This window comes from Cupressus sempervirens, chromosome 9 (genome assembly GCF_028749045.1).
Source record: "Cupressus sempervirens isolate cs-2001-9-10 chromosome 9, ASM2874904v1, whole genome shotgun sequence".
Classification (NCBI taxonomy): Eukaryota; Viridiplantae; Streptophyta; class Pinopsida; order Cupressales; family Cupressaceae; genus Cupressus; species Cupressus sempervirens.
Genome location: NC_143126.1, coordinates 438,820,942 through 438,847,364, shown reverse-complemented (window position 1 = coordinate 438,847,364; position 26,423 = coordinate 438,820,942). Strand labels below are relative to the sequence as shown.

General features: G+C 35.1%; 1 protein-coding gene across 2 annotated transcripts in view; it reads left to right on the top strand.

The window, feature by feature from the left end:
• Nucleotides 1–19,678, top strand: part of LOC149539185 (hydrolase family protein / HAD-superfamily protein) — a 193,216-nt gene extending 173,538 nt beyond the window's left edge. For both annotated transcript variants that reach the window (XM_089800509.1, XM_089800510.1), the window contains 4 exons: nt 3,596–3,663; nt 3,825–4,044; nt 4,210–4,293; nt 19,447–19,678. In XM_089800509.1, the coding sequence (XP_089656635.1) occupies nt 3,596–3,663; nt 3,825–4,044; nt 4,210–4,293; nt 19,447–19,503 (429 nt within the window). In that variant the 3' untranslated portion in view covers nt 19,504–19,678. The remainder of the gene's footprint in view (nt 1–3,595; nt 3,664–3,824; nt 4,045–4,209; nt 4,294–19,446) is intronic.
• Nucleotides 19,679–26,423: the final 6,745 nt, after the last annotated feature.

The following is a 26,423-nucleotide window of genomic DNA, read 5'->3' as shown; positions in this document are numbered from 1 at the left end:
AAGATGACAAGGTAGCTATGAGCTAGGAAGCCCAATCTAGAGACATACTTAAGATTGGGGTTAAATTAGAGGGTAGAATAATATAGTTAGTTTTGTTATTGTTGTGATTCTAAATAGAGAGTTATAAATTTGAAATATTCTTCACTTAACTTGTGCTTGGTGACTACTGTGAATGCTCGGTGGTTATTAATCCTTCTTTTACCAACCTCACTAACTAGCGCGGTGCAACTTACTATTTCTTTGTCTGCTCACTTCATGACTTCTTAACTTGCTTATACATGATCTCAACACTTAATCATCTCATGCAAAACAATCAAATCAATGTTATATTGTCAAAGTCTAACTCATCAAGTGCCCATTGAAATTCTACATACTTATCTATACATTCTTCAAATCTTGTACATCAATCAAATCTTCTTCATCAATCAAATGATATGACACTCTATTGAATTAGCATGATGTCTTACCAATTCAAGCTTGACATCAATCACAACATAACGACTGATATGACTCTTTGTAATAACCCTGTCTGGTTATAGCTAAATCAAGCATCATTTTCTTTCACATTTCGATGGTTTGACATTTTGTCAAACACTTGGCAAGCAGCCCAATTACCACTGAATCTATGATGTCTTAAATTTTCAAACACAATATCAGAATGTACAACAAACTGTTCACAAATTTACTTAATTTTGGCCTTATAAGTTTTGCATAAATAAATACCAAATGCCAATAAACAATTCTGAAATGATTCACACTAGCCTTTGAATTCTTTCACCAACAAACCATATAGCAATATAATGAAAATGGAATTAAATTGTTGGCTGATTATAAATCAGAATTTGAAGCCAGCTTGTTTACTTTCAAATTATGTAATATAAACTAAATTTTACAAATTAAGAACCTCGTCTTTGCTGTAGAATGTAATTGCAAAGTCAAACTGAAAGCTGCCTAGTCCAATTTCAATCTGGCATTCACAGTCTACTCTTACAAATGCTGCCCAAAACAAACTCCAATCTACAGACTCAGCTGTGGATTCTCATAATTAAATCTACAATACTTCAGCTGTAGATCTCAAACCCTTATACTTCAGCAAGGGCATAGAAAAGTTAAAACTTCAGAAACGTCACAAAGACGACAAAGCAGAATAAGATTATCAAATAATTGGATGCTTTTCTCATCAAATGTCCTCATATTTATAATCTCCAAATGGCATTGGCTTCCCAAAAGACTCCACTTAAGAAGCTTAATCTACACAACATTAGAATATATTAAAGTGCCATTAATATAATTTGTTAATTGCTTTTGGCTCCAAAAAATGACCTTTTCCACCGTAACTTTAAATTCTAACACGCAAGGCCATTGTTTCTTGTTCCCACGATTTAAAACTTTTCGTCCTAGTTCCAACGAGCTATGATACTAAGGTGACCAACAAAAATAGCAATCTCAACGTATTTAGATGAATGATAATAATAATTCACCCGTCTTGCGAAAACAACTAAAGAAGCATCAGATTCGAAATCTGACAACACCAAAGTGATCCTGATGATGGAAGGCGATGAATGAACTTGATAGGGTGACTTACTATAAATAGACACTCCCTCCAAGATTCTTGGAGCCCAAATCGAAAGCCTGAAATAAAAATTGAGAGCATCACCCAACTCCTCTAACTCAACTGAGCTCATTGAAACGAATAGTTTGACTTACTATAAATAGTAAGTCCCTCAAATGGAGCCAAAACACACTATAGACTGTTGGAAAGCTTATAACCACATAACTGAGACCCTCAAATCCTATTGCCAACTCACGAGGGTCGCGATGGTGAACTTATCTAGCCAACTGTAGGAAGCTGCTAAAAAAGGGGACATTACACTCTTTCACATACATCAACTCCCTTAACTTCAACAGTATTAGTTGGGGCTAACAAAACTACTGCAACTCCTACACAATCCCAACTCAGTAAGGTTCATCAATTCATAGGTGATTGTGTTTTGCTCAATTTTGACTTTACAAAATTGTGGCAACCCTCCGACATTTTCTCATGGATTCATAGGAGCATCCTCTTTGTAGAGATGTACAAGAATGAAATGCCCAAGCCTCCTTATACACTAGTTTTCAGGATTAAAAACAAAGCAAGCCAACTAAGGTACAAAATAAACAATTTAAACACCTGAGACAATATGCGTCTCGAGACCAATATCCCTTTAGGTAAAGGTTGACCTAGTTGACCTATACATGAGGGGTATCCAGAGGAAAAGTGACCCCAAGGTTTCAAGGAAAGTGTAGAAAGAACTAAGAAACAATGAAAGTGATAGAAGATATGGCAAAAAGGTGATAAAATAACACCTGTAAGGGCCATACATAGAAATGAGGGATGACCTAGAGATTTGAGAAAGATAGGAAGAAGAGAAAGGGACGAAAACCACACTAAGGAGGGCTAAAAGGTCTCAATATTAAGTGCTTCCATTTTAAGATGATACAGTGTCTCCTTTAAATTGGCAGTTTACATTATTACACATGCACTTTATAATTTGACATTATAATTATTAAATAATCCCTTTTAATAATAGAGTGAAATAACATTTAATGATGTGTACTTTTAATTAATTATTAATAAAGTATTACTTTATTATTAATTAAAATGTCACAACTCCAAGAATATTCATTACTTTGATGAATTGTTTGAACTAGGGAGTCAACCACTGCATCCTCTGTCTGTATAAATGCCTTGCTTAAAATAGAAAGGCCCCTTCTTGATTAACCTAAGACTCACTATAAATAGTAAGTATATGAACTGAGTCTAAATGAAGTCCAATCTAAGTGAAATGAAGACCAAGCTAGAACATATGAAATTCTGGAGAAGACAAGAACCTCCATTAACAAAGCCTCTACCCTAGAAGATCCTCTATTCACAATAATTAGCCGTCGAGGGACACATTAATGGGCTACTCCCTCAAACTTTGATGCTCATGAAAATGGAGAGATTATATTCAAGCATTGGAATGTAATCCCTAATCCCGTAGATAGCTGGTGTTTGGCAGTGGAATACTGAGCATCACTGCACTTTTACATGACGTAGTCTTTTAAGACACTTATATCATAATTTTGAATTATATTAACCTTGCTACCCTAGTAATACTTGATTCCAATTTTGTTATTCTGCATATTTATAGCTGTCTCAGTCTATCTGTCTTTCAAACCTTCTTTACTTTCTTTTTGTCTGGACATAACTTTAGCTATTCTTCCAGATTTTGTGAATAAGATACTCATTTGGATATTTTTTGCGTTGTTTTTTTGGTTAATGCATATTTTCTTCTATCAAAAATAAAAATTCATAAGAACTAAAATCAAATGTCATGTCAAATCTATACAGTTTTAGAGCTTTTTTGACATGGAAAAGATGAGAGGCATTTCCATAATGTAATTCCATTAAGACTTAGGGGAGAACATTATTGAAACAGGGACACATACGGTTCATCTTGATCTAGTAAAGGATAGTTTTGCATATGCAATATGAAGAAGATATGATATCCTAAATTATGTAGAAATAAACTAATCTAATGTTTTTGATATCAAATGTACCCATAAATAACAGGCAGCATTTCCTACTGTAAGACTTGGGATGGGAGCATTTCGAATCGCTCTTGAGAGCATATTTAATAGGTAAGTCTTAGGGTGGCAAAGATATTCATCGAAATGAAGACAAAAAAAATGTTTATGATTCATGTCATTCATCTTCCATCTTGATATATGTTTATCTTTCATGATTTATCATGAGTAGATTTGGATTTAAATATATCACTGAAATTACTTCAATTTCACAGGATTCATCATAGTGCTTTGGCATATACATCATTTGGGAAACCAAATGCTACTGTATTCAAAGATGCTGAGATTGTTTTACAGAAAATTTTATCGTTGATTGGCTCAGAAGCTATTGACAATCCTAAGATTTCAAATGCTGAAGACTTGCCAACTCATGAAATAAAATCTCTTTATATGATAGGAGATAACCCTCCAGTTGACATATTTGGTGCTCGACAGGTCAGCATTAGCTCAATGCTCCTCCTTTTTGGTATTATTCAATTCATTAATGACAACATTGATTGTATATGGTTTGGCCACTTCAGTTTGTATTTCTGCAATCACCTTGTAAATTTTCTAAAGTTTGCAAATGATTTAAAAAGAATTTTACTGGTCACATTGCAGGCAGGCCTGCCTTGGTTCTCTATTCTCACAAGAACTGGATGTTTCAGAGGGGAAGGTAACCATGTGGATTTTCCAGCTGATTTGGTATGTTGGAAAACTTTATGACTTATTTTGAGTTCATTTTTAGTTGAAATGCATAAATGATTCTTTATCCATTGTCAATATTATTTAGTTAGAGTAATTCTAATCTATTCTTAATCCTTAAAGTTAATAATCTATATCCCATCCAAGTCTGCATAAATGATTTCCTTGCCCAGTGCATTGTGGTAGTTTTGATTGATAAGAATTCGGAACCCTGAAAAAATAGGGCCCATGGTTGGAGATCAAATTCATCTTGGGAAGGATGAATATAGTCTGGAGAATTCAGGCTGAAATAATTATTTATCTAGGGTTGAAGCTTGTCTTAAACAATTTTTCTCCAAGAAGAGACTTAGCCATAATTGTACAATAATTTGATGAATTATTGATATCACCACTTTTATAGTGAAGGATAACTTCACAAAGTGTCCAACCCTCAAGTAAGCTCTCTTGAATAAAATGATCGAAGATGCATTTATTATGAAGTGTAAGGATTGCTACACATTTTAAAACTTGCTTTGAACATGCACCTTATATTTAATAAACCTTAAAGATACTGACGTCATCAAATAGAAGTTAATGTCATCACATGCATAAGTATAAATCGATCACATAAGTATAAATGCAAATTGCAGCTAAAGGAAATAACACACAATTAGATATATAAATATTGCCAAATGTATATAAAACTTGTGGCATCAAAACAATATTAGAACTAAAATTTTAAAACTTGTGGGTAATGTTGTAGCCATGATGTTTGTTTGTGTCACAACTCAAGTCTAGGCAAGTCTTGTTACTATTGTTTATGTTGGAGTAAATGTGTTTTACCATTTATTCATGCTTAAGTTTACTCGAGCATTGTTAATTAAGTTTTAGGTGCAAATTTAGTTGCTAGTAGTTATGTGGTTGCTTTTACCTACCAGTTTATTCTTTGCCTATATAGACGAGGTTCTATACATTATTTCAGTCACACACACACACACACATCACTGTTTTTTGGTTTTGGTACAGTGAAGATTTTGTTCTTGTCATGCAGGTCTTGATTTTGTGGGTTGAGTGTTTTCTTTCTGCTTGATCGTTATTTTAGTGAGACTATTCATTTTGGTGGTGGCTGTGCAATTTCTCAACAATCCTAGCCTTATCACTATGTAGAATCATATTTATATGAAACCTGTGTCTAATCTGTCAAGGCTCACTATGTTAGGTCAATCCTCCATAGGCTGTGCACTTTCTCAATAGGCCTGCATTTAGAAGTAACTCCTTATTGGCAGCTTTATTGTTTTGGAGTGGATTATAAAGTTTATGCACAAATATTTCTTAACTTGCCATCACGGTTTGATCTCATAGCAAAGAGGTGACATTGTGGTGGGTGTGTGGAGTTTGCAGCTTGGATAGTGTTGGGAGTAATCCCACATTGGTTGTAGGTAGAGTTTTTTATATGCCTTACATATGTTGCGACCCCATTGTTTTATTGTTAGTTGAATGCTTTCTATTGGTGCTGCAGATTTGTGCTTGTGTGCATGTATGAGTAGTGTTTTCTAAGCCAACATGGTGGGGCCTGGGCCCACACTGCAAGCCCCTACAATATTATATTTTTTACTGCCACATTGCACTCTTTTCCTGATAGTTGCTCTTGTGGTTGTAGGTGGACCACATCCCTAATTTTGTTCCAAAGTGCCTTTTATAGGCCTTTTTTTTCAAACTAGAACAACTATTGTAGTTGAAGTACATTTTTGTTGCTCCATATGCCATCAAAAAGCTTCTTTTGTTGCCTGCATAGTGATTGAGGTATTTTTCTCATATTTTGTTGTTTGATGGTTTCTTTACTTAGTTGATGTTGAACGTTAGTTTTGCTCCTTTTCTTGCACACATAAGGAAATGATTGTTTATATTGTAAAGAACATTTGCTGCATTCTTTTGTTTGGGCATAAATTGGTCCAAAGTTGTACTTGGACTCCATATAATTATCACTAGTGAAAGTCACAAATGAAATAATTGTTACTAACATTAAGTTGCATAGAATCACATATGGCCAAGATCCTCAACCTACACTAGGTGTTGTAGAAAATAGATTACGGTTTGATAGATAACATGAAGCTCTTAGTACTCTTTGTTTGTCTATTTATTGTAATCTTCAATGTCATGCTGCATCTTGTACACATCCCAATGAGTTTTGGACCAGCTTTAAGAATCTCTTTGGTAAACCGAATAAGATGAGGAAATTTCATTTGGAGAATGAACTAATGAGCTCTGATCCAAGACATTTGGATCATATTCAAGACTTCTTTAACAAGCTCAATTCTTTTCGCATGTGTTTTATTGAATGCAGGGTTATAAAAGATGATGAGTACTTGATACTATTGACTCCCTCTCAGCTTGGTCTAGATTATTCTTTATTTGTTTCTTCTTTTTATGTCACTATGCATTGTTTAGGTAGTGCACACAAAATGGCTTCTCATAAGGGTTTGAACTCACAAGGGAACAAGAAAAGTTCACATAGGCGGGCACATTGATACCTCCTAGGTCTTAAGCACTTCTTGCAAAGGACCCTCCTCCAAAGGTTTCAAGTGGAAAGGACGAAAAACACTGCGAGGACTCTATGCCTAATGAGAGAGCTCTGGCTCATCCTTCACAACTTATCCTTGAGTCCAAGACCTCTTGATGGGGACACAACCCAACAACAGAATAGACACAATAGAAAGAGGAATTATATTAACTGAGAAAATAAGCTAGTACAAACAGTGCAGAGAAAATAAACTTCAAAACATGCCCTGCGGGCTTACAATAGCATAAATCTGGAGAATATTTCTCCTTTTAGCACCTCCTCTCAAGCTCCAATCCGAACTGCCTTTTACAATGCCAAAAATCTCCTTAAATAGACCCCGGAGGGTTAAGGACTAGGAGTACATTCTAGAAAGTGCTAGTAGGCATCCACTGACAAAATAGAAGGTTCCAGAAGCCGCGTTAGAAGTCGGTGCAAATCTAGAAGAATCTAGAAACGGTAGCCGAACTTCTGGGAGGCATAACTTTTGAACTGTAACTCCGATTGACGAACCGTTTACATTTTCGGAAAGCTCTCGAAGCGCTCTATAGCCCTATGGACAAGCTTCGCTCGTCCCCCATTTTTCGACCCTTTTCGAGGTCATTTAATGCCCCAAACCTGACTTTGAAGCATTCTTAGGAGGTCTCCAAAACTCAAAAAAACTGCAATAACTTTCAAACCGTGGGGCCTTTTGACCTGATTCTTTTTCTGGAATGCTCTAAATCTCAATTACATTCATCTGGCCAAGTCACACCTTCTAGGTCACCAAAATGATGGCCAAATTGCATGCTCTTATTTTTTCGGGATTTTCAAATGCACTGATAGTTGAACTATGAGAGTTGGAACCTTTATTTGAGCCAAATGGGTATCCAAAAATGTAAAGACATGAAACAGAAACTAAGTCTAAGTACATTTTTTTGGGTGACACAGAAGTTGCCCTTATACCTCTGGATGCTCTTGCATCAGACACCCAGGGTAGATTGAAAAGTGACCTTGTCACTTTATGGATGGTAGAGGAAATCCCAAATGGGAAACCTCAGCTGCTGAAATCCAAGTTGAGTCCTCGATCGGTCGTCCTTTCCATTTGACCAAATACTCTTCATACTGCTTGTTTCTGGTACTCCTACCCACACGATGATCTAGAATGTCTTCTATCTCCTCCTTCTTAGAAGTAGGAATTGGACATGGCTCTAAAACCAGCTCTTCATTTGCACCATCATCATGATACTCTGTTAAATCTACAATGTTGAAAATGGGAGAAATGTGAATACCATCTGGCAGCTCCACCTCATATGCATTTCCTGAGTTATGTTTCTTCAAAATTTTGCAGGGGCCAAATTTCTTCATTTTCAGCTTGTTGTAAGTACCAACTGGAAATCTTTCTTTTCGTAAGTGCACCATGACTAGATCCCCTACTTGAAATTCCTTATGTCTTCTCCTTGCATCAGCCCTAGCTTTATACTCTTGATTCATTTTGATAATGTGTGCTTGAACCTCCTCATGTAGATGCTTGATGTGTTCAGCAAATTCCTCAGCTTCAGCACTTGTTCTCTCCCCTTGTTCTATCTTCCTCAATTCTGGCGCAGTCCTTGGGCTATTTCCATATACAATTTGAAATGGTGATTTTCCAGTACTCCTATTTACAGAGTTATTATAAGCAAACTCTGCCTGTGGTAGAATCAAATCCCATCCCTTGGGCTTATCTCCAACTAAACATCTCAGCAAATTGCCCAGACTTCTATTTACCACTTCTGTTTGGCCATCAGTCTGTGGGTGATGCGTGGAACTGAATTTCAAGTCTGTTCTCAACTTCTTCCACAATGTCCTCCAGAAATACCCCACAAATTTAGTATCTCGGTCAAAAACTATACTCCTTGGAAGACCATGTAGTCTTACCACCTCTTTGAAAAACAAGTCTGCAATATGGACAGTATCATGAGTTTTGTGGCATGGAATGAAATGTGCCATTTTGGAGAACCTATCAACCACCACGAATACTGAGTCATTACCCCTTTGTGTCCTTGGCAATCCAAGAACAAAATCCATACTTATGTCCTCCCAGGGCCTTGATGGAACAGGCAATGGCTGATATAGGCCAGTATTGTGACTAAACCCCTTGGCAACTTGACAAACCTGGCAACTCTGTACAAACTTCTTCACATCCTGTGTAATTTGAGGCCAAAAATAATGTTCTCTAAGAATGGCAATGGTCTTATCCCGACCAAAATGTCCTGCCATCCCTCCACTGTGTTTCTCCTTAATCAGATTTTCCCTCATGGAACTCCTTGGAATGCACAATTGACTACCTTTGAACAACATGCCATCCTGAATCAAATAGTCTAACCACTTGGTTCTATCTACAGCAACAGGTTCTTTACAAGCTTTCCATGCTTCAGCAAAATCAGGATCCTCGGGGTACAAATTCTTGAGTTCTTCAAACCCAACTACTTCAACCTGCATTGTTGTAAGCAACAACTGTCTCCTACTTAATGCATCTGCAACCCTGTTAGATTTTCCACTTCTATGCTTCAACACAAATGTATAACTCTGCAAGAATTCTACCCACTTCATATGCCTCTGATTCAATTTACCTTGGCTATTTAGGTACTGTAATGCCTGATGATCAGTATACAAAAAAATTCCTTTGGCAATAAATAATGCCTCCATTTCTTTAAGGCCTGAACTATTGCATAGAACTCTTGATCATAAACAGAATACTTCTTCTTTGCATCATTCAATTTTTCACTAAAATATGCAATAGGCTTACCTTCTTGGCTTAATATAGCTCGAATAGCACTACCACTAGCATCACAATCCACCTGGAATACTTTTCTAAAATCTGGAAGTGCCAACACAGGCTGTTCAGTCACCTTCTTCTTCAGCAATTCAAAACTTCTCGCAGCTGCTGCAGTCCATTTGAACTCTTTTCTATCCCCTCTTATTGTATCAGTTAGAGGTGCACATATGCCACTGAAATTCTTAATAAACTTCCTGTAAAAACTAACCAGACCATGAAATGATCTTACCTCAGTAGCAGACCTTGGAGTAGGCCATTCCAAGATGGCTTTTACCTTCTCTGGATCCATTTTGAGACCTTCAGGTGATATAACAAATCCCAAATAGACTAACTCCCTTTTTGCAAAGACACACTTCTTTAGATTAATTAATAGTTTCTCTTCCCTTAGCCTTTCAAGGATACTACGAATATGCAGTAAATGTTCTTCCAAAGTCTTGCTGAAAATTAAAATATCATCCAAATAGACAATAACAAATTTTCCCAAGAACTTCTTAAGTACCTCATTCATGAGCCGCATGAAGGTGCTTGGGGCGTTCGTCAATCCAAAGGGCATGACTAACCACTCATAAAGACCCTCCTTGGTCTTGAAGGCTGTTTTCCACTCATCTCCTTCTCGAATCCGTATCTGATGATAGCCACTCTTCAGATCTATCTTTGTGAAGTACTGAGCTCCACTCAAGCAGTCCATAAGATCATCCATCCTTGGTAAAGGAAACCGGTACTTGATGGTTATCCTATTTATAGCTCGAGAATCTGTACACATCCTCCACTCTCCATCCTTCTTTGGTGCAAGTACTGCAGGTACTGCACATGGACTCAGGCTCTCTCGAATCAAGCCCTTCCTCAACAGCTCTTGAACCTGTCTATTTAGCTCCTCTGTTTCAGTAGGAGTCATCCTGTGAGCAGCCGTGTTAGGCAAACTAGCTCCTGGAATCAGATCTATCTGATGACTGATTTGCCTTACTGGTGGCAATCCATCTAGAACATTATCAGAGATAATATCTCCAAATTCTCCTAGTAAATCTGAAACTTCAAATGGTATTTCACTACTACCTTCTTTATCTTTCCTAGGAATCAAGGCATAGCACATACGCTGATGTTTCATGCCATCTAAAAACTTCCTTCCATCAACAAGACAAATCCTAGCACTGCTACATACCTTTTCACCTTCCTTTTTCATGGGCTTCAATTTGTGGCGAACTCCATCCTTTGTCAGAGAGTATGTGTTTGCATGTCCATCATGTATTGCATGTCTATCGAACTGCCATGGTCTACCCAACAATAGATGGCAAACATCCATCGAAATAACATCATAGAGAACTTCATCATGGTAACTCCCAATTTTGAATTTTACTAAACATTGTTCACTTACCAGGACCTTATGATCATCTTTTACCCAAGAAATCCGATAGGGCTGGGGATGTTTCTCCCTCTTGAGCTTCAGCTTAGAGACCATCTCTTCGGATACCAAGTTATCAGTGCTACCACCATCAATGATCACATCACAACATTTATCCTCACACTTGCATCTGGTACGGAACAAACTCCTCCGTTGTCCTGGTTATTTTCACCACTTAGTAGGACTCTTTCATTTACCAAGGTCTCTCCTCTTTCTGCATCCTCTGAATGTGATGATTGTGCATCCTCATCCACATGAGCAACCCTAGCTTGGCCCTCAGCTCTCCTATCTGTCCTTCCTTGTCGTTGAGGGCATTCAAAGGCACAATGACCTTCTTCATTGCAATGGAAACAAGTACCACGGAAGCCTCCTCTTCCTTGTCCACATCCTCTACCTCTTCCTCTTTGATTTCCAAAGTCTTGATCACGGGAGCGGTTGAAACCCTCATTCCTCTGGTTCCTGCTAGTACCCTCATCTTCATTTTTCTTTTGAGTTTCATTGCGGCCTCCAGATGATCTACCGCTTCCCCTTCCTCCTTGACCGCGCCCTCTTTGTCTTCCTTCAAACCTTTTACTCAGCTTCTCTTCAACTCGTAGGGCAAACTGGTATGCTTCTTCAACGCTGGTCATTCTTACCAGACTTAGTTCCTCCTGGATGCTAGGCCGTAACCCACTGATATAACGAGCAACCTTCTCCTTATTTGCTTCTGCATGCCCCACTCTAATCAGGAGTCGGTAAAACTCCTCTATATATTCTTGGACTGATCTTCCTGCTTGCTTTAACCCATGCATCTTCTTAAACAAATCAAGCTCGTAGTCCACAGGAATGAACTGCTTCTTCAATTTGTCCACCATGCGATCCCATCTTGTGATCTCCTTTCCTCTTCTAAGTCTTTCCAGTTGAATCTCTTGCCACCAGATTTTGGCATGGCCTTTCAGTTTGGCCTTTGCAAACTTAACCCTATCTGGGTCCCTTATATCCTCATACTCAAAGTATTCTTCCAGTTCATTGATCCAATCGATCAACTCATCTGGTTTCAAATTTCTCGAAAATATACCCACTTCAATTGTAGGTCTTTTCCCAAACCTAGTAATGGCCCTAAAAAGCCTTTCCTCTACAGGATTCAGAACTTCCCCGTCAACTTCCATTACTTCCTCTTCATTGTCATCCTCACTATTGTCATCTGCGGCAATATTTGCTCCTCTACGAAGCTCCTCTTGCAATGCTTGTACCTGTCTCTGGAGGGCTCTAACCTCCTCAGGATCAATAGCTCTGGCCCTTCCGCCACGCTCTCTTTTTGGAGGCATCTTCTAACTCGAACCCACAACCACACAGTCCTGGTGCAAACTGCCTCACAGTCGGCGCTCTGTCTACACACTCAGGAAAACCCGCTCTGATACCACTTGATGGGGACACAACCCAACAACAGAATAGACACAATAGAAAGAGGAATTATATTAACTGAGAAAATAAGCTAGTACAAACAGTGCAGAGAAAATAAACTTCAAAACATGCCCTACGGGCTTACAATAGCATAAATCTGGAGAATATTTCTCCTTTTAGCACCTCCTCTCAAGCTCCAATCCGAACTGCCTTTTACAATGCCAAAAATCTCCTTAAATAGACCCCGGAGGGTTAAGGACTAGGAGTACATTCTAGAAAGTGCTAGTAGGCATCCACCGACAAAATAGAAGGTTCCAGAAGCCGCGTTAGAAGTCGGTGCAAATCTAGAAGAATCCAGAAACGGTAGCCGAACTTCCAGGAGGCATAACTTTTGAACTGTAACTCCGATTGACGAACCGTTTACATTTTCGGAAAGCTCTCGAAGCGCTCTATAGCCCTATGGACAAGCTTCGCTCGTCCCCCATTTTTCGACCCTTTTCGAGGTCATTTAATGCCCCAAACCTGACTTTGAAGCATTCTTAGGAGGTCTCCAAAACTCAAAAAAACTGCAATAACTTTCAAACCGTGGGGCCTTTTGACCTGATTCTTTTTCTGGAATGCTCTAAATCTCAATTACATTCATCTGGCCAAGTCACACCTTCTAGGTCACCAAAATGATGGCCAAATTGCATGCTCCTATTTTTTCGGGATTTTCAAATGCACTGATAGTTGAACTATGAGAGTTGGAACCTTTATTTGAGCCAAATGGGTATCCAAAAATGTAAAGACATGAAACAGAAACTAAGTCTAAGTACATTTTTTTGGGTGACACAGGATTGCCCTTATATCTCTGGATGCTCCTGCATCACCTCTTCTCAAGAGGTTTTCTCTAAAAAGTAAAAGACCAAATGTACTTATTACAAGAAATTAGGACATGATAAGTCCATGTGTTATCGTAAGATGATTGATGAACTTCCATACCTTCTTCAAAAGCACCACATCTCAAGTATCTCCTTTTCCTTTAGCTACACAAACAACTTCTCCCACTTCATCCATACTTCTCTCACTTTATCCATACAACCGGGATCCTCATATTTTGGGAACGGTAAAGCACTCTTGGCTTCCATTATTCCGAAGAATGGTAAATGACTTCTTGATTCAAGTGCAGTACACCATATGGTATCTTTTATGGATTTGTCTTCTACTTTTCAGCCTTGTAGCTCATCTACTATTTTGATGGGTAGTAATACATACATGAAGGTTTCTGGGAACGATTCTATTGTTATAGGTAAGGATCATTGAATGATGCTCTTTGTGTACTCTTCTTGATCACTAATCTTGTATCCATTTATCAAATTGCTCATGGTGCACAAGTTAAGATAGTTGAGTTCACTCTTGATCTTATATATGTATATTTGAGATATGGAGGCTAGAGAGATCATTGCTATATGTGGTTGATTATGCTCCTCAATTATATTCATTTTCCTATTTTTCTATGATGACATTCTTTTGAATGATGTTAACATGCTTTCACCAAGCATGAATCATGTTTGTGAGGAGAAATTTTGTTATTGAACCTTGGTATTTTTGAGACTAGTATTGAGCCTCCTTCACCACCTCTCACTTCTTCAAAGTCGAAGATTGCTTTTATTCAACAGACTTGATCGTAGCATTTCAAATCCTTCTATATAGAATGAGTATTTAGTAGGTTCTTTGACTTGTTTGTGGTGTCTCATCTTTTTGATTTGTGAGACATACTTGAGGGGATTTCTTACCTCTTTGATGATATTTTGAGCATTATTGTCGATACATCTTTGGAGATTGATCTATTGACGAGTTTCCTTAGTCAATTGCTTTTTCACATTAGTTGGTTGAGTTTGATCATGAGTATGTGTAGGATTTTTTGTGCTTGGAGACACCTAATCAATTTTCATATATTTGGAGACTTCTTCCTCCCTTTAGTTGGCCATAGAGTGGCTCCTTCTCATTAGGTGGAGTTGTTTCTTCTTAAAGGAATATTTGTTGCTTGTAGGCATTGGATCATTTTTTGTTTGCAAGCCCTCTTTATCGACATTGGAGCTTCCTAATTATGGGAGAAGCATCTTCTCTCTCTCTCTCTCTCCCCCCCCCCTTGCCCCCTCTGATTGAGATATTTGATTGTAGACACATGATTTATGTAGTCCTTGGGGATTCGATTGAGTCCTCCTTCCATGTATCTTGTTTCTTCTCTCTTCTAGAGAGGATTTTTTCTCCCGTGTGGTTTTTTCCACTTGTGAGAGATTTCTTTGCATTTGCATTGTACATGGGCACCTAAAATGGTTTTGTTGTCGGGACCCATATTGCATCTTGTTCATTTTGCTAATATTCTTCTCCCTAAGTTGCATTAAGGAGAATTGTTGGAATAGATATGTTTTTACTATTTACTTAGGCATATTTAATTAAATATTAGGTGCATATTGGTTGTTGGTAATTGTGCAGTTACTTATACCTTCTAATTTATTCGTAGTATTTAAAGGAAGGTTCTATGCATTATTTTAGTCATCTCATATACAATTTTTTTAATCTGATGAAGTATTAGTCTCTCCAAAAAGATTTAGTAGCAGGATGATGCTCCTTGGAGGATGATCACTCCAAGAATTTATCTTGAGAATGCTCATTTAATAACTTTTCACAAGCTAGTGAAAATTTGTGATATTATTTTTTCTTTCTTTCTTTCTTTAGATCCCTTGAAAAGTTCTCAAGGTTGTGTTTTCCATGAGCAATTATTTTCTCCTTTCATGTGTTCACAATACCTTTATTTTTTTAGACCATAACAATTTTTCATACTCCTTATTTTCTCTTTCCATCATACATTTTCTGAAGTTTAATTTTGTCACTTAGCACTCTTCATCAAACCAAGGGATTTCTAGGAAAGTAATTTTTGTTATTTTTGATCTAGGCCTTTTAAAATATAATTAAGTCCTCATGTATGAAGGGTATCAACATATTCTTTTTTTATTGGATGTCTCTCCATCCAAAATGCAGTGCTAACAAGCTTACAATTTTTTTAGGGCAATTTTTTTAATGGATTAAGGACTTTACACTACAAAGATATCTTCTTTTGAAGTAAAATTGTTTATTTTATTTCATGATTGTGTAGATGTCTAGCCTTACATATACTCGATTTCATCTCTATAGGCAATCCTCCACCACTATGACCATTAATCTTGGCATATAGTTTTGTGAGAAAATAACATAGTTTATTGCACTTTGTCCATTGTAAGTTTTGTACGTCATCTTTCTCATTTTTTGTCATGTTCTTATACTATTCAATATGATTAGGTTGTAAAATTACTTAGCCCCAATAATTCATAACATTACCTTTACTATTCTTTGAAAGGCTTTCTCAAAGTTGGGTTACTTTTCTATTTGTATGTGGTTTTCCTTTCTTCCCATAAATCTTATTTCCCCTTGATTTCATTTCATTCAACTCGTTTCCTTCATTTCATCACCTTTATTTCATTTCCTTCACCACTTATTTTCCTGTCATTGGTTTCATATACCTTGTTCATTGGCTATTTCTTTAATTATTTTCCCTTTATTTTTATTTTTTTTCATCCTCTTTGTCTTAGAGATCAATAACTTGATTTATCGAACTAATACATGTCTCTTAATTCTAATATCCAATCAATCACTTGCTTTTTAGATGCAATCGCATTGCTTCTAAATCAATTGTTCATTGTACCAAATTATCTTCAACTAGCATCAATCTCAATCAGTTTAATTAGCTTAGCTATACTAATCATTCCCATCAATTGTCTATTATGCTTATCTTCATTTCCATCAATTGTGCATTTTCATCAAATGTGCATCTCAACTTAATTACTTGTGCAATATCAATCATCAAATCTTTTCTCTATGATATATGAAGAGATCAATCTTATCACACCTTGTCTAATCAATCTCTCAAGGGGGCATATCGTATCAATCACCATCCTTACGAGGATATTTCGGAGGCATTTATTAGTTAATCATTTTTTTCTTAGGAATAATATTGCAGGTTGTATTTTCTCAAAGAGGGGCAAAATGTGGACACATAAATGTCTTTATTATTCATCATATTTCTTCTGCTAATTGAATGCATATTATGGTCTATTTAATTGATTCATTAATATGTTCCTGCATTGATCCATTGAATCTTCCTAATCTAACTAATTCATTAATGTCTTTTGCAGAAGCTCATAAACATTCTCCACTTTGTAAACTCATCTTATTTATATCCTTCTCATTCCATTGGACAATTTCTCATATCTTCAAGTCATTCATGCATTAAACAATCAAATATCCATTCTCCATGACCCATCTTATGCATTATGCTTGAAATCCTAAGACCACCAAAATGTTGCTTGCAAGATTCATGGCAGATAGGAAAGCAATGGAGTGAGATATTTGTAACCTCTTAGTTAGTATATTGTTTGCATTTGTATTCATTAGGAACAACTTCATTGGTGTGAGGTTGAATGCATTTTGAATCTTGAATTTATGGTTGGACATTTATGGATTCAACAGTCTAGTCTGCAATTTCACCATAATCAAATTAGGAATTTTTTTATTGAAAGCTAAATATTTGGGATGGATGTCAATCTTGTGCAATAGGTACCCTACCAGATTTTGACATTTTACTTAAAGCGTATAGGTCAATATCGAATCCACTTTTGTCTTATAATGCATTTAATCCTATATTGTGTCTCTAGTGAGTTTTAATTGAAGTGTTTGATTTGGCTTTTCGGGGTGGACTTCTATTTACAAGTATTAGCCTTTGAAGTATAGTTTTTATCATTTATTGTTTACATTACATCCTGGATCATGTTGGTATTTTCAAAGTTTTAAAATTTTAGTTTCTTAGTGAAGGCTTTAGTTTGATGTTTCGTCACAAATTAAAATATTAATCTTGTTATTTCACATTTTTATGTGTCTTTTATGCCCCTATTTTCACTATTATAATACAATGTTTGGTTTTTACACTTTTGAAGTGTTAGTAACTAAATTTCTGAAATTTGTAAGATACATACTTTCATCAAGTTTTTTTTAGATAATAGATAATAGCATGATGTCCAAAAAGATGATAAAGCGAAACAAACTGTATTGGGGTGTTGATTATGCTTTTCCCTAATATAAGACAACGTGCTCTCTAGGGCTATATATTCATTAAAATAGTCGTAGTTTTCCCTTTGATGTTAGAAATCATATATAAGTGAGTTCTAACATAATAATGAATAATAGAAACTAACCTTCCAAGATTTATATATAATTTAGGATGAATCTTAGGACAAGTTTTTCATATAGAAACTCCTTATGTAATATCCCTAACCGGATATTTTCTCGTTGTTCCCCTTTCAATATATTCAGAATTAAACACTTGCAGGTGTATTACCAACACAATCGAAACTAGTAGAAATCCCCACAGATATTTGACTAGCTTCTTCTTGAATATAACATTCAAACTCAAGTATTGGCAAATGGAATACAATACTATAATAAAATCAAAAGATTCTCCACAAGAATATAACCCGTTATTTCGCAATAACCATGTGTTACAAGCCAGTAAGATAAAACCGACAAACTCTTAACTCTTTAAAATATGTTATTGCATTATACAACAACAATACAATAACCAGAACAAAAATCCAATCTTAAATACAGATTAACAGTCAAATTGGAATACTAGAATAAGAACCTATAAGTGCAAATGAAATATCTGAACTAATGTTTCTCGGGACAATGGGTTTGTGTCCACTATCTGCCAACACGAGGGGTTATGTCCTCAAACTAGCTGAAAGCTGAAGCTTTCTGAAAACTCTCACAAGAGAGAAAACTTAACTGAATCATAAATCAAACATATCCAACAATTAGCCTCTTTCCCCTTTTAATACACAAACTAAGACTCTTCGACTCCCCTCTGGCTTTTGTCCTATTCCCTTGTGGCTCTTCAACTTCCGTATGGCATTTCTTCTTATTCCTCCTTGACCTTTTTCCCTTTTTATAACATTAAATTGACCTTTTAACAATTCGAGTCTTCACCTCATAGTCAATTTTAACATTATGTAAAATAAGTCTTCAATATTTCTATTGTCCCAAAAAGGGGACATTTACACCTTAGGACCAAGATAAGTAATTTTGCACATATTCTCTTTCAAGAATATGATATTTTATAAGATCACTAAAGACAAACACATTATTGCTATTGATATTAAAAAGAAACAATTCAAGAATGTTGGCCTTTAAAAAGACTAACTGAAAAAGTTATGTACAATCTAAAAAACAAACCATTAATAGCACACTAACATAGTAGTTATCCCACATCACAAATGAGTAAACTCATCCATAACGTGGGGAGGAGAGTGAGAAGCTGAAGAATAATCTTTCTTGTGAATGCAGACTTAATAGTTTAAGTTTTGTCATTATTTGTTAGAAATGTAAGATGTAGTGACATATCTTTTTGCTAGATTTTGTAGGAATTTGTTTGGTTTAAATTTTATCTCAATTCCTTGGATGTTAGAAGTGGTATATCTTCTTTTGCCCTAATGTCCATCTTTTCATTTTGGACTACATCTCCCCTGTGAGGAGTTCTTAGTTGTTGTTATTCCTTTTTCTTGGTTCTTTTATTTGTTTTGCTTTCACGTTCTTTCTGTTGACACCGTTTAGTGCTCTCTCTGCTAACGTTTGCCCTTTGTACTATTTCCAGTACCTTAGACCTTTGTTGGTCTCTTGTTGGACATTAATAAATTTATCTTATCTTATCCTATCTTACTAAATGTTGAACATAAGAAATTTTGTTTGTTATAATTCTTACATTTGATAATGATGAGGCAAAGATATAATTTGGTATCACATTTTTTCAATGTTAAGTACCATTCATGCTTAAATGACAGATTCAATTTTAGATTTGTTTGGGTAGTTGATAATGTTATAGTTGATTACATCTTGAATAGAGATTCAAGATAATAGTTTTATCATTACTCATTCGTTAATTATTAATTCAATTTTATATTTGTGTAGGTTGTTGATACTGTTGAAGATGCAGTTGATTACATCTTGAATAAACATTCAAAATAATATTTATAGAAGGGATATTTGAGTTTGAAATGATGAAGATGTAATTTCAACTATATCTTGAAAAAATCCTCAAGAAAAAATATATAAAAATAATATATATTTGAAATTTATTTGAGGAGGATTATATCATCTCAATGTAATATTTTATATGAAATTCCTTTTGTTTTATTTTAAAGCGTTATTGTGCCATTAAACATTGTTTTCATCAGTAATAAAATGATTTTATTATTGAAAATAGAAGATCACATCATGAGCACCCTGCAGCAAAAACAAATCCCCATACAAAAAACTGCCAATCAAAACCACCCATACAACCCCTATTACAACAAACCATAGACACATTACAAAGAGATCATCCCAAGTGCCTAAGATTTGGACAAAAAACTGAACTCCACCGTCTTGCATCAACGAAACCACCCAACATCATCTTCACGGGAGAAATTGGGAAAATCATCCTTGCTTCCAGCCACTTCACTAAACAAAGAGATCTTTTCCCCAAACATTAAACATATTGCCTTTCAAAGCTCCTCAGTCTATAACCAAAACACATTGCCCAGTCTCTTGACCATGATCGACCTTGAGAAAGTCAGAATTTGGCCAATTGTTTTCAGAGAAAAAATTGCTTCCATTTCCCAATCACAGAACTTGCCACCTTTAGCATAATGAGATCACAACCTTCAAAAAAAGGTGACTGAAAACCCATAAAAAGATGGCCTTCAAAGAATCCAGAAGGAGGACATGAGCAAAGAGGCGCTCCATCATTTTATCACAAGTCAAAATTAATATACACTGGCCATTTCCAATCAACCTGTATGACCCACCTGTCGCTGGGATTCAATCTGCCTCCAATTTTGATAAAGCGACACAACTGCTAACTGTGCCACATGATTACACCCAAACTTGCACACAATCAAGGTACAAAATCAAATGCGTCAGCTTCTAAGGATCCAAAATCCATAAAAAGCTCAAATCTATCTTCGAATGATCCTGCCACCCCCACATTGGATAACTTATTCGCCAATGCATTGGCCTCTGTGAGCACATGTTACTCGAAAGTCCACCATCTCAGAGTTCAAATTAGCCTCATGTACTTGTTGAAATACCACCCATCCAATTCGCCTTTAATGATAGATACCATTCACTATAATTTGCAAGTCACCTTCTAAATGAAGCTTCAGGACTCCCAATTTGATACCCATCAGAGTAGCTTCAAGTGCCGCCAAACATTTCGCATGATTGTTCGTACCATTTGCTATCTGCTTTGCTCCTAAAGCCAAGATGTTGCCACCATCATCCCGAGCCACAAAGCCCACTCTTGATGGGATAGGGTTGCCCTTAGAGGTCATTGAAATTGATGTTGACCAACCCACTATCAAGGGGACACCACTCTGCCTAAATAGCACCTCTAGACAGAGGATTAACCCTCCGAGGCCCATTAATGAACCATTAAACATTATTAAATTGGAGAAAAACTCAATCAAAATTTAGAAACTAATAGAATTGATGAATTGAGTTGAATGATCTTAATAATAAATGAGATTAATTAATTTGTTAAAGTTATTGTGTCATTAAGCATTATTGCACTGGAGAAAAACTCAATTGAGATTTAGAGAATAATAAAATCAACGAATTAAGTTGAATGGCCTTAACTATAAATGGGATTAATTTATCTATTGGCAAAGAATATTCTTTTACTTCAAATTTGGTTCCTTCTATATTTAATATTTATTACATTTTAATTGATCATAACTTAATTTATGATATTTCATATATAATTTTAGTATCAATGCTCACATGTTGTAACATTATGGGTCATGGTAAGATGAGGATTATTTTATTTCTAGCACTTGTACTTAGAAGTGTGCAAGGTTTATGTTGATATTGATATATTTATTTACTAGCGCTTGCACCCGAAGGAGCAAGGGGTACACCGATAGTGACTAAAGGTGTAAGTCTATATAATATGATTTCTCACATTTGTTATTTTGTTAGACATCTAATATAATATAAAAGGAAACTTAAAAATCTAAAAAATAATTTAATTATTCTTAATTTGAAATAGTTAAATTTAATTATTTTAAAATTCATATATGTATTATAAAATGAAAAGAATTGTAGAAGGGGAAAACAAAAATAAAAGATCGTTAAATTGGTATGTATTTTGTTCACAAAATAAATTATTTTCGAGGAAAATGGTAGAATCTTTTAGACACATTTTTGGTTGCAAGTTTAATACATTATATGTATTACATGGTAATGAGTAGTTTGTTTTTGGAACAAGAAGAAATCGATTTCTAAAAAAAATTGATTTCCATCACCATAAGGGACATCATCTCATAATGCTTGTAACACAACAACTTTATTCATTGGGGAAAAAAGATATTCAAATGCATAAACATAGCCAATAAAAAGTTGATAAAGTCTCACACATAGACTCGTATATATTAAGGGAGCACTAGTGAGAGTTATTGCAATCAAGATTCTTCTTTTTTCCTAATAATTGTAAAGGATTATTTTTCATTCTTGTTCATATCGATGAAAGGAGAATGTTGGTTCTATTTGAGAGTTGTCTAGTGATTTAACTCTTGATATTGTTGTAAAAGTCAAACCCCGTCATTTTGCGTTACCAATATCGATTGTTATTATTTAAAGCATCAATCCTATCACCACAAAAATTCTCTTAAAAGATTTTCTAGCACATTGAACTAATAACTGGCAAACATCCAAGTAGAGAAGTAATATATTTCGTGAGATGCCAAAACTTTTTACACAATCTGGACCCTTCCAACAAGATATAACTGTTGGATTTTCCATTTTTTATGCTTGTCTTCAATCTTAGAAAAGATCGACAACCACATATCCTTAATAGAAGCTGGTTGGACTAAGAAAGGAATGCCCAAATATCTAACAATGTGAAGTTGCAAGAAAAGTGAATCTAAGAACAAACTATGTACGTGGTCCAAGCTTTTATTATTTAACTATTTTTATTTTGTGTTCCTCTTTTACATTTGATTTCACATCATATTCAATGCTTAACAAGAAAAATATGGAGAAAACCATCTTATATAGATTTGCACTTTTTTGTAACTATCGGCATACCCCTTGCATCTCCTTTGGGTGCAAGTGCTCTAGTTTGTTATGATTGCTCATAATTACCCTACCACATATTAAAGTAATGTTTTATTACGACCATCCAAAGTATTCATATTAGAATAGGATAAGCTTTAGAAGCTTATGATATAAGTAATTTTGTTTGTTAGGGAATGTTGATGATTAGGAAACTATAGGATCTTAAGTCATCCACAATTTTTTTTAGATAGCAGTTATTCAATTGTGAATCTTTTCCTCTAAGATCTTAGGAGTGTGAAATTTTAAGATTCCTCTAAGATCTTAGAAGTGTGAAATTTTAGCGGAATTTTTATATTGACCATAAATATTCTAAAGATAGTGTATCATTTAGTTTCAACTATCTTCTCAAACTTCTTTGTGGAACACTCCTCTCTACATGTGACACCTAAGATGACGAGACTCAATATTTAGTGTTAGCACACACAAGCAATCAACCTTTACCTTTTGCTCTTTAATCTACATGCTTTCAAGGATAGTTTCTTTTTGCATCTTGTTTTCTCGATGGACAAAACCATTATTGCTTGGTTTCTGAGCTAACTAAAGAATATCTTTGTTTTTGTTTTCAGTTTTATTCATTTTTTTCTCTTTGTTTCTTTACTGTAACATCCTATTTTCTATCTTATTCTTGTTCTAAAATTTGTCTATATATATAAATTGAAGGAAGACACCAATAGTCTAGGGATTAGAAATTGCATTTTATGCCATCTTAATATTTTTTTGGATGTTGGAGCTTTGGTTATGAATCTTTATCAAGATAGTGTCAATATTGTGAAGTCTTTCTTTCTCAGTTTATACAATCAACCTTCATGTGTTCTCATATTAACCACAAATATTGTGATAAGTTATACACACATATAAGAGTGTTCTTTTATTTCAACTATATGTGCAATTACCTATGCTTTCTTCCCACACTTTTATTGGCCATCCACCCTATGTTTGACACTTAAGCACTTAAGATGACAAAACCTAGTACTTTGAACTTAAGGGTGGATATAATCTTGGAAACTTAAGATGCTTATAATCTTGAATTAAATTGAATTGAATTGAATCAAAGAGATGAACAATCTAAGGGATCATTAATTACATTTTTAGTCATCTTTAAGTTCTTCAAGATGCAACTCTTTGATTATGATTCTTTAACAAGAAACCAACAATGTTGTGAAGTTGCTTTCTAAAAAAGGTGGTTTAGATCACATCCAACTCTCAAGTTGTTCTCATATGGACTATGCATACCATTATACACATTAAGTTTTCACAATCCATGCGTATTGAATCAAATTATTTCTAAATTCAATTATATGCAAAAACAGGACATGATCAAATCTAGAAATAATTTGATTATATGTATACCATAATTAGCAATGCACTCAAATATAAAATATCCCTAGCTTCAACTATCTCTTTATTATAGAAAATACACATTCTTCCCTTCCAAATCTCTTTAAAGATCACCCATCACTTTCAAACCTCTTTAAAGACCATCCATCTACATGACTTAAACTTGTTCTTAAATCTTATCTCATAAGCTTAATCTAGGAAAATTATCTCCATTTTACCAGGCAGAAAATCTATTAATAAAGTCGTCCTAGACATGTGAATAGAAGAATTGAGCACTTTGGAGTGGTATATGTACCAAGGCTTGCTTGAGTTGCTTGTAATGATGTTTAAGCAAAAGAAAAAGAAAAAGTTTAGCAAGCACATAATATCAGAAAATGCTTTAAGTGTGGACAAGGACAGTTAGGTTTGAACGGTTGACAAATGGCTATGATTTGGTTGATGTTGTTTATGTGGATAGAACATGTGACAATGGGTTGGTTGACTTACAAGATTGGGTCCACAACCACCTAACCGTCAAAGGCTTTAGCGTGTGATGCTTAAGCAAGCCCCCTTTGAACCTTTCGGAGGATAATTCAATCAACTAAGGTAAATGAAGGGACTCATACATCAATGCGAAATTCAAAACAATCACTTTACCAAATTTGCATATCCAAACATCACTCCATAAATAGATGATAAGAGGCTAGTCACACTCTACATTCTCACATTCCTCAGAAAAGAAAATTCATGTTTCTTTGATTATTCAATCTCTTACCAAACTCAAAACTATTTAACCCAATCTAATATCATTTCAATGCTCACATAAACGACATTCCATATATGCATTCGTAGTCTCATGAAGTATGTGTAAATCAATCATGGATCTTATTAAAGCTGAAAACCCAATAACCTATGTCAAGTCGTTATGAATCATTGTGAATAGAAACCATTGATATGTGACTGAAATGATATTAATTTGGTGAAACTCATGGAATCTATAACATGCCATAAAAACTATTTGAATATAGGAAATCTTATAGTTCATCATATAATACGCTAATACTATGAATGGTAGATTGACATTTGCATATAAATAAAACAAACTCAACTGTCCCCATATCTTCTTCACCAATATTCAATTCGATGGAATTGTTATACCTTAATAAATTCAGGTTGAGCAACCAAACTTACTATTCAATTTGAAAACATTTCACGAGTAAAATGATCTTGTCAAAAATGAAAATTTGGTTCAAACAAAGGATATTAAAATGGATACCAATCCTTGGTTTATACAAAATTATATCTCCCAAATAATAAAATGTACACATTGCTAATTAAATCTGATAGTGTTGTTGTATTCCTTATTAAATTCAAAACCCTTCATCATTCGAAATCCACATTTAATTGGGCTTGATCAAACAAACAACCAACTCCATACCATGTCACACTAAAACTTATGAATGTTTAGATAAAATTATGCCTGTAAAAGCCCTTCATTTCAACCCACGGCAATCAATCTTGAATCCAATTGAAAACTATTTCAACCATTTTCTATGCATCCAGCTATAGCCTATTCCGACAGTTAGAGATATGAAGCTTAATGGGAAGTGGAAAGCCCATACTCTTCGATTATTTGCCTTAAATCGAATGGCCATCCATCCTTATAGGAACATTGCCATTGTATTCCCCAACTATAGATTTAATGTGTTGTAGTTCAGAGGATCCTTTGCCGGGTCAAAAATTCCATCTCCATATCCAAGAATCCAAAAATCATGGCCGTACAAATGCCATGGATGGATTTCCAATTTTTTGGTAGTCAGGGTGTTCATATTCTTAAGTATCACATCAACAACAGAGTTCAATTTGAAGACGTCCACGTCGTTCCCTTGGAGGGCGTTTGAGATTTGAAAGAGGAATGGTGATGTTGTAGTCACAAGGACTCCAACAATAAATTAGTAATAACTATAACCTAATGTAAATGCTTTGACTATCAAAATATTCTTCTTAAAGGAATTTGATTCTATTTATCCTTTAATTTAAAGATTACTTCATCTAGAATCATTATTTGAATAAATGACAAAACCTAATTCCAATGACTGATGACACTGCAATCTTAAATGTCCACAAAAGTGTAAAGCCCTACTTTTTATTATTTTATTATACAAATACATAATTTCAAACAGTTAACCGACTGTTTACTTTTAGACATTTTCCATTGGGTTGATATAGTAAACGATATAATAAAATTACAAGGTCAAACTTCACATGCGATTATTAGAGAAGCTCAAAGTTTGTTGACATTGTACACGGATCAAATTAGATTCATAGTATGTGATGATATAAGCTCCCCATTATCATTTGTTGGGACTGGAAAAATTGTTCATTTATTGAATAAAACGCCAAAAAAGCAATCAAATATTGTCCAAAAATTGTTCATTTGCTGAATCGAACGTCAAAGATTTAAAAAGCATTCA